General features: G+C 49.1%; 1 protein-coding gene across 1 annotated transcript in view; it reads left to right on the top strand.

Moving 5' to 3' along the window:
- The window catches only part of Siglecl1 (SIGLEC family like 1), a 4,954-nt gene extending 2,581 nt beyond the window's left edge, over positions 1–2,373 (top strand). Inside the window, exon 5 of the mRNA XM_055613416.1 lies at positions 2,257–2,373. Within this exon, the coding sequence (XP_055469391.1) occupies positions 2,257–2,373 (117 nt within the window). The remainder of the gene's footprint in view (positions 1–2,256) is intronic.
- The last annotated feature ends 6,911 nt before the right edge of the window (positions 2,374–9,284 follow it).

A 9,284-nucleotide genomic window follows, 5' to 3' on the forward strand; every position in this document is an offset into this window, starting at 1 on the left:
CACACACACACACACACACACACACACACACACACACACACACACACTGAATCCCTACTGGGAGGTGGACTGATGACCCCTAGCAGGAGAATCAGATTGGAACCACAAGATTTTCTTCTGGTGTTCAGCAGGCAGCAGCCACCTCCAGCCTCAGGCCCGAGTCAGGGCCAAATATTGTAGTGTAGGTAGTACTTAAATCTCAGCTCTGTGGCCAAACACCCGACAGAGCAACTTAAAGGTTTTGTTTTGGCTCATGGTTCAAGGGATACAGTCTGTGATGGTCAGTGTTAGCTGTCAACTGGGAATATAGAATAACCCAGGAAAGGGACCTCTGGGCATTCCTGTGGAGCCCGTCTTGATTGCACTGACTGAGGTGCCCACGGCGGGTGGCACCATTCCCTGCCTGGGAACATGAACTGCAAAAGTGGAGCCATGGAGCAGCTGGCATGCAGAAGTTCCCTGCTGTATTTTCTGACTGTGGTTGTGATGTGATCAGCTGCTGCAAGCTCCTGTTGCCTTGATTTTCCCTTCATGGCGAACTGTACCTTGAACTATGAACCAAAATAAACTCTTTCTGGCTGGAGAAATGGCTTGGTGGTTTAGAGCACTTCCTGCTCTTTCCAGAAGACTTGAGGTCTGTTCCTAGCACCCACATCAGACAGCTCATAAATAACTATAACTCCAGCTCTGGAAGCCCTCTTCTGGCCAACGAGGATCTGCATACATGCTCACATACTCACACAGACACACATACATGAAAACACATCTTACAAACAACAACACACATAAACACACACACACAACAAAACAAAACAAAAAGAAACAGAGAGCACAGGCAGGAAGCAAGGCCAGGCTGTAACTCAAAGATTCACCCTCACTGAGCCACCTGTGACAGCTCCCAAAACAGGACCATCAGTGGAGAGCACATGGCTGACCCAGGAGAGCCTGTGTCTAATTCCACACCTAAACCACAGTACCCGGTTGCTCCTCCCTTCACCCTGAGCCCCACAACCCCAGCACATCTTGGATGGAACAGTGCTGGGGCTTACCAAGCCTCATTCTCATTTGCCCGTCTGTGAGTCTCCAGGACCACAGGGACCCTGCTGTTATTCCTCACTTTCCCTTGATAAAACACCAAGACCAAGGAAGAGTTTATTTGGGCTTATGTTTCCAGAGGGTTGAGAGTCCATTGTGGTGGTGGCTGGGAGCTGATCAAATGCAATTAAGACTCGGAGTGCAGACAGTAAGTGGGGCAGGACTATAAACATTCAAAGCCCACCCCCAGTGACCTCCTTCTCCCAGGAAGGCTGGGCTCTACCTCTCAAAGGCTCTTTGGCCTCCCCAAACAGTGTCACTGACTGGGGTCCAAGTAATCAAATACAGGAACTCATGGGGAGCATTTCTCATCCAAACCACCTCACCGACTCCCTCCTAACACTCTCTGCACAGAGCTAGTGTCCCTTTGTGGATAAGCCCTGTGTTGTACTTTGAGTGTAAATACCCCCCCCCACACACACACATATCCATAGGCTCCTGTAATTTGAACACTTGTTTCTCAGCTTGTGGTGCCATTGTGGAAGCTTACGGAACCTTTAGGAAGTTGAGCTTGGCTGAAGGAAGTGTGTGTGTGGGGGGGGTGATGGCAGGGGGTAAGTTTCTATAACCTGGGTCCGGTTTCTGTCTGCTCTCTGCTTCCTGACTGGAGACTCACACTCTTCCTTCCATTCCCATCCCACCTTGGTGGGCTGTGTTTTCCTAAACTGTGAGCCAGAATAAACCTTCCCTGTCTGTGTTGCCGGTGTTTATTTGGCCTGAAATAAGGAACTAATGCACCATGCAGCTCTTCAATTCCACCAGAATTATCTGCACTATCTCCTAATTGGCAGGCTGGGCAGTGTGAGGTACCAGGAATGGGTCAGACCCAGCCCCTGCCCTCAGAGAGTAACCAAGCTGGTAGAGGGAGGTGCCCGTTCACAGAAAGAGGACAAAGCCAGGGGCTTAGGGTGACCCAGAGCATGGGGAAAAGGCTGCTGTGGAAATCGTACAGTGTCTCAGGACTCCGAGGGATATTCTGTGAGATCTTAGCTGCACCAGGGAGGGGCCAGAGGGAGGAGAGTGTTTGCAGGCTCCTGCCACGGTATTGTGAGGAAGATGACGCTTGATCCATGTTTACTTAGAGCTCCTTTTCAGGCATGGCCACTTCACCCGTAAATCTGTTACATCATCCCTCTGTCCCACTCCTTTCTTACCTTCCAGGAAGAGGAAGAGAACCTGAAGCCAAAGAAGCCTTCGGAAACTGCATCACATGTAAAGTTACCCTTCTCCTCAGAACTACAAATACCCATGGAGACCTCAGAAGCCCCAAGTCCATAATAAACTTGAGGTCCCGAGGATTGGAACTAACAAAGCCCTCGCAGCCTCTGCCCATCCCATACTCTCTCTGAGATGGAGACTCTTGGACCTGCTCTCGGGATTTTTGGAGGTCACCTATGACATGTTGTTTGGGCGAGCCACAAGACACATGCTTCATTCTGGGTCAGGGGAGAAACGTGCACGTAGCACTGTGAAACAAGGAAGTTTGATCACTTTCTTTGTGACCAGTTCCACAGACAGACACACAGACACAGGCATAGACACACAGATCCCACACAGGCTGACATGCGAATACACGCACACACACGAAAGCCCTTATATTTTAATCTAATTCCAGCATCAGTGCTTAGCAGATGAAGCCTCCCGCTCCCGTCTCTCTGCCTTAGACTTCTGGAAGCTCACTAAAGGACACTCAGGTAGAGACCAGGCTGTGAAAAGTGTACTCAGAGACGTAAGTGGAGAGAGCAGGCCTTACGAAATGGAACTGGAAGGTTATGCCGTGGGATCTCATCCCGGCCCTCAGAACTTCAGTACCTCAGGAACGGGAATGCGCGCCTGTCTTGTTTCCTCCCCGTGTCACCATTACCAGGAATAATGCATGCAGATCTGTTTGTGAAACACTTGAATAGATGAATGAATGAATTATGGGCTGTTGCAAGGTTTGAAGCAAAGAAGTCGAATGAGCAGATCCATAGAGGAAACTATTCTCTGAGAGAGATGGTGTATGTAGCGTCTTTGGAAGGGGCAGAGGTAAGACAGAGGCAGTGAGTCTACTTAGGTGAATACCATAGCGTCTCTTGGTGTTCCATGACTTTCCTGGAAAAATGTAAAAAAATAAATAAAAATAAAAAATGAAAAAAAAAGGGTGTATTCATCTCAAAGAAGATCAAAGAAAAGATTCCGATGTGATGTCTAGCCCAATAAATGAATCTGTTAGAGTCGCTGACAGGAAGATGGTGTGTTGAGTGCACCAGAGCTATGGAAAGTTATACTGCCCTGGGGATCAAGCTTGGGTCATCAGGTCTGCTGCTGCGATAGAACACTCAGACTAAGAACACCTTGGAGGAGGAAGAATTTATTAGGCTGGCCCTTCCAAATGACAGCCCGTCACCGAAGCAGGGCAGGAACTTAAAGCGAAACTATGAGCTGCTTTCTGGCTTCCTCAGAGGCTCACGCTTAGCTAGCTTTCTTACACATTCCAGGATATCCTTGCCTGGGCATGACGTCACTCGCCGCTGGCTGGTCCCTTCTGTACCAACAACGTAGTGCCATAGAGACCTGCTCCCGTGGCGTGCGTCAGCCGGTGCACATACGCCATACACTCATCAAACAGGCGCGGTGACGTCAAGTGTGGGTGAGTGGTAGGAAGAACGTGCTCAGAACGCTGTGAAACGGACCAGGAGAAGAGCCGAGGTTGAACCAGAGTCAGAGATGGCACCTCAGAGAAGGGAGCAGCGCTGCTGAGACCTAAGATAGGAGCCATCCAGAGGGAGCAGAGGGGTGTGGGCTCAGATCTGAGAGATGCCGTAAGTTCCAGAGTGCAAAGCAGGTGTAAATGGAGAGGGTGTAAGTTCACTTCAGAGGGACCAGAATTATTCGTGGGACTTGGGTGAGCTTAGGGGTGTTTGTTTGTTTGTTTTTTGTTTGTCCTTTTGTGTGTGTGTTTGTCAGTGTGTGGGGGGGGAGGGAAGGAGAGAGAGAGAGAAAGAGAGCGCCTTTAGGGTCCAAAAGAGGGCAGAGTTCGCTGGAGCTGTAGTTACAGGCCCCGTGTGCTCACAGTGCAGGTGCTTGGGACTGAACTTGAGTCCTCCGTGACAGCTGTATGTGCTGTCAACCTCTGAGCCATCTCTCCAAGCCCCACATTTAGCTTTTATCTCAACTCGGGGCGGGGGGGGGGGGAGGTGTTCCCTCCTGTTTTTTGTAACTTGGAAAAGTGAGTTTTTATCAGTGTGGCTTTATTTTTACTACATCTCATTTATCTTGTCCGTGCACACGCGTGCGGTGGTCACCTGTGAGGGCAGTCTTCTCCTTCCACCACATGGGCCTGGAGACCAAGCTCAGGTCATCAGGCTTGAGAGCAAGTGCCTTTAACTGCTTAGCTATCTCTCTAGTCCCAATGTAGCTTCGTCTGTGGGAATTTGGGTGTAGACAGGCGTTGAGTGACTTTGCCTGAGGACACCTGAACACCAACAGCAAACCAAAGAAACACCCCAATCTAGTTTGGTGCATCAGTGAGGTTGTTGAGTTACGGGAATATGGATGAAGAGTTACCAACAGGAACATGGATGACTCAAGGGCATCGCCACAACACTCACTTCAGGATGAGTAATGACTCATGACAATTGCAGCCCTGAGCTCCCTGTACAGCTTGCAGGCAATTGGGGCAGTCCTGGAACAGCCATTGTGGGGAAGGGCCTTGTAAATCTTGTAAGTTTCAGGGCCTTGTAAATCTTGTAAGTTTCAGGAGCTCCTTGGACTTGTGTTTTACTTCCTGTGCTTTAATGTAACCATTTGAACTCAGAGGAAGCAGCTACATGGCCACTGACAAGACAGAACCTTCTACAATGGCTTGGTCTTGCTTCTTTCAAAGACACAATCCCTCAGAGAGGGACCGGGGTTTGAGGTGGGAGTGGGCGAGGGTTGGTAGGTTTGGCAAAGGAGAGTAGAAGACCAAAGGAGAGACAGAATAGCCACATGTGGTGGCTTATGCATGTAATCCCAGATTTAAGGCCATCCTGGGCTATATAGTGAGTTCAAATAGTAGGTCAACCTTGGCTACTGAGTAAAATCCTATCTCAAAACAAAAGGAACTAAGAGAAAATGGGCCTTGCTGGAAATAGGCCAGAAAGGGCTTGGACATAAGAGGACGAGTTGGTGCTTCCTCCTAAGTCATTTTTTTTTTTAATTTTTAATTTTTGGTTTTTGTTATGGATGATTTGGTTACAAAGTAGAAAAAAGGAAGGGGTACACACGATATTTTCTGATTGGCTGTGGCAGTCAAGCTTGGCCAGCCATTGGTTCTTGGATCAATACCTTCCATCCACCTGTCACCTACTTGTGCAGAGGTATTGACGTAGGAATATCCTTTAAGAGATGGCTAGTCCAGAGTCTAGAACAACTTGCTCAAGGAAAAAAAAAAAAAAAAAATCAAGGCTGGTGGAGGCTCTGCTCCATAGCTATGATTGCTAAGGGACCAGTTCTGAGAAGGCAAATCCGGGGCTTCTCGGTGGCTCCACCCTCCATAGACTCGGATTTGGCACCTCCAGACTCTGATTTGTTCTGAGCAGGCATGCGCCTGCTCGTTGGTCCCTGTGTGGGCGGGGCTTCTCAAGAGGTGAGTCTCTGAGCCGGTCAGTTACAGTTCCTCAACCTTAGATCCTCCCAGTCTGCGCAACGTCCTTCCTCCTGTGGGCTGTTCAGGGTGGGCACTGTAACCTTAAATCAGTCCGATCAGTGTGCCCCTCCTCAGTCAGTGTCTGTAATTGTAAGTCAGCCCTTACTGGATGTTTCTTGTGAAACTGCCCTGGAATACACAAAGGAAGGAACGCTGAGGAGCCCAGAGCCCTAGGAAACCAAGACCAGGAGGGAGAACTGGAGAAGAAATTGGTAATTTAGAGGGAGGGACAAGAAGTTGCTGTTGGGACTGGAGAGACGGCTCAGCAGTTACGAGTGCTTGCCACCCCTTTCTGAGTTCAGCTGGAGTTCAGTTTCCAGGTCAGGTGGCTCCCAATTGCATAGAAGTCCAGCTCCAGGGGATACAATGCCTTCTTCCGGTCTCCACCGACATCCAAAGAAGAACAGGGCTATCAGAAGATCAAGGCCAGACAGGACTACGGGGGGTTGGGTGGGGGGAGAGTCTATCTAGGTCAGCCTCCCACACATATTGAGACTCTGCAAACAAAAGAGAGCCGCAAGAACAGCTTCCAGCCTACAGGCAAGGAAAGGAGGAGAGCTGGGCAGGACCGGCCTGAAGCCATTCACCCCTGAGTTGCTGGAACCAACGCAGAAAGTTTCCACCTTTTGATTTGAATTTGTAAGCCAAACACATAATCTTGGCATTGGGAAAAGGGCACGGGAGGACCACGGGCTCAAATTCAGGCCCTGTTACATGGTAGTTTGAGAGTAACCTGTACTACTTGAGACCCTACCTTGACGAGTCAAAAATAAGGACTCTTATGGCTCCGTGGTTATGAGTAAGTACTACTCTTGCAGTAAGCCTGAAATGGAATTTCAGTATTCGTGTCAGAGGGCTCACTACCACCTGTAGCTACAGCTCCAGGGATCTGACACCCTCTTCAGAACTAAACACACACACACACACACACACCAATTCAACTCATAGCCCAAGGGGGATTAGAAAATATTTTCCCTTTTCATCCTATTTTCTTTATTTTTATTGTGGGTTTGTGTGTGGAGGGTGCTCTGGTGTGTACCTGCATGTGAAGGTCAGAGGGCAATCTTGGGTGTAGACCCAAAGCCACCTTCATAACCACCGGATCTGGTCCCCCAACAGTCTTAAACCTTTTCATGAACTTTGAGACCGCCTTGTCGACTAGAGAGAATCCTGTGCCTCAGATCTTGGAGGAGGAAGAAGACAGGAGAGATGATTAGAAAAAAAGAAAGCAGATATGTTAGGCTCACAGGGACCCCCGGGGAAGATCCTTGTTCTCGAGGCTTCCCTGCGTCAGTGGCCAAGAGGAACCCAGTTCACCTGATGAAGAGATCCTAAATGTGATTAAAGAGACAAATGGCCCCAGTGTTATTATCAGCGTTATTTCTGCTCCCGCCACCTTCCTCTTTGGTCTCCCCTGTGCTCACCCATCCCAAATCATGCCTTGCAGGACATTTGGTCCCAGGCCAGTCAGCAGCAGGAGCCATCATTGTTTTCTCTTGTCCCTGAGATGCTGTGGGGGCTCAAGGCCCTGCCTCTGCTGTATTTGGGTAAGTGACGCACACTGTGAGGCCGTCGCAGGGGGCAATGGAAAGGGAAGGGGAAGGGATAATTGTTTGCTCTCAGCTACAGCTAAGTGAAGGTCCGTGAGGTTGTTGCTGGAGACCTCGTGCCCCGGTAGCTGCGGAACGTCCCCTGGAGATCGTTTCTACTCACTGCCAGTAGACAGGGCAAACACATGAGAGAAATGATGCGTTAGACCCCAGCGCGGGGACCCAATGGGTTTATTGGGATGACTTACAGGAGATGGGTGACTTGGAGACAGCTGCATCACTAAAACACTCGTCTGTCCCCGCCTCCAAGCATGGGTGGCTGCTTCGTTCCTGGAGCTCCCTGCACAACTTTAGGCAGCTCTGCTGAAGAGTCCCTTCTCACGCATGAATCCCCACTGTCTATATAAGCTCACAAAGGGGCCTCGTAAATCTTGAAAGTGTAATGACCCTCCTGAGCCCCTCTCCTCTCTCCAGGAGAGAGCAGCTACAGAGAAATAGGTTTTCTTTTCTTTTCTTTTTTTATTCCCACATCACTGCAACATTGGTACTGTGGAAACTAAGTTTTATTTTCAGTAGCTTAGGAATGATGCTGAGAGGTGAGGTAACCAGAAATAGTCCATGCTAATAAGGACCATGACAAAACCGGAAGCTGGATTGGGTGGCGCTGCCTGAAAGAGCGGTCTTGCAGGGAGCGGTGGTCAACGCAGAGACTCACAGCTGGTCCCAGTGCTGAGACTAAGCGACCACGAGCCTGGAGCCGGAGAGATAGTTAAGCAGTTAAGAGCATGCTCTTGCAAGGGATGTGGGTTCAGTTCCCATAACCCACATCAAGTAGCTCGCAACCACCAGGACACTGGACACTTCTGGTCTCTGTGGGCACACAAACACATGTGTATATGCCCACACAGGGACACACATACACAACTAAAAATAATAAATCTTGAAAAAAGGTAACTTTTTATTACGAGAGAGAGAGACAAAGTGTTCTGCTGGAGATGGGACTTGTTTACCAACCTTCCATCTGTGGCCCGAGGGTCAGGGAACATTGTGAAGAAGGGGCAGGAAGGACGTAAGAGCCGGAGGATGGAGAGGAGAGCGGTGAAGTGCTGTCCTGTAGATGTGTTCGGCTCTTGCGTTCATGGGCTCCTGGCAGGTCTAGTCACCTGCACGGGATTAAGCCAGCTAAAGACGTCAGCACGGGTGGCACAGCTCCTGACAGCAAATGGCTGTCCCTTTTCTCTGGGTGGTGGCTACTGTTAGGCTACCCATATTGCAATGGATGACTCCATCCTGCGCACATACAGGCAGCAAGAACTGGGCTCAGTGGTGGGAATGCCAGGGAGGGGTTCCGGGGCTGGGGCTTGGGTGGATATGATCAAGCTATATTGTATACATGCATGAAATATTCACAGGATAATAAAAATAGAATTAAAAAAAAATTAATGGAATCGGGCCTGAGGATGTGGCTCCGTTGGTAAGGTGTTTGCCAGCATGCCCCAGATTTGGTTCCCTGAATTGCATAAGTCTGTGTGGAGTGGCGCCCGCCATAGTCTCAGTACCCGGGAGTGGGAGCAGGAGCATCAGAAGTTCAAATATTCTCTCTGTATAGTCAGTTTGAAGCCAGTCTAGGCCAGAGACTTTGTCCCAAAGAGAGACTTCAGTGAAACCATTATCATTATGGTAATGACCAATTATATCAAAGTCACAAAGATTAAGATCAGCAAAGGGAGGGCTGGAGAGATGGCTCAGAGGTTAAGAGCACTGGCTGTTCTTCCAAAGGTCCTGAGTTCAATTCCCAGAAGCCACATGGTGGCTCACAACCATCTGAGATGAAAAGATCTGGTGCCCTCTTCTGGCCTGCAGGCAGAATACTGTATAAATAATAAATGATAAAAAAGAAAGGAAGGAAGGAAAGAAAGAAAGAAAGAAAGAAAGAAAGAAAGAAAGAAAGAAAGAAAGAAAGAAAG

Source organism: Psammomys obesus, unplaced genomic scaffold, assembly GCF_907164565.1.
Source record: "Psammomys obesus unplaced genomic scaffold, mPsaObe1.curated_primary_1811, whole genome shotgun sequence".
NCBI lineage: Eukaryota > Metazoa > Chordata > Mammalia > Rodentia > Muridae > Psammomys > Psammomys obesus.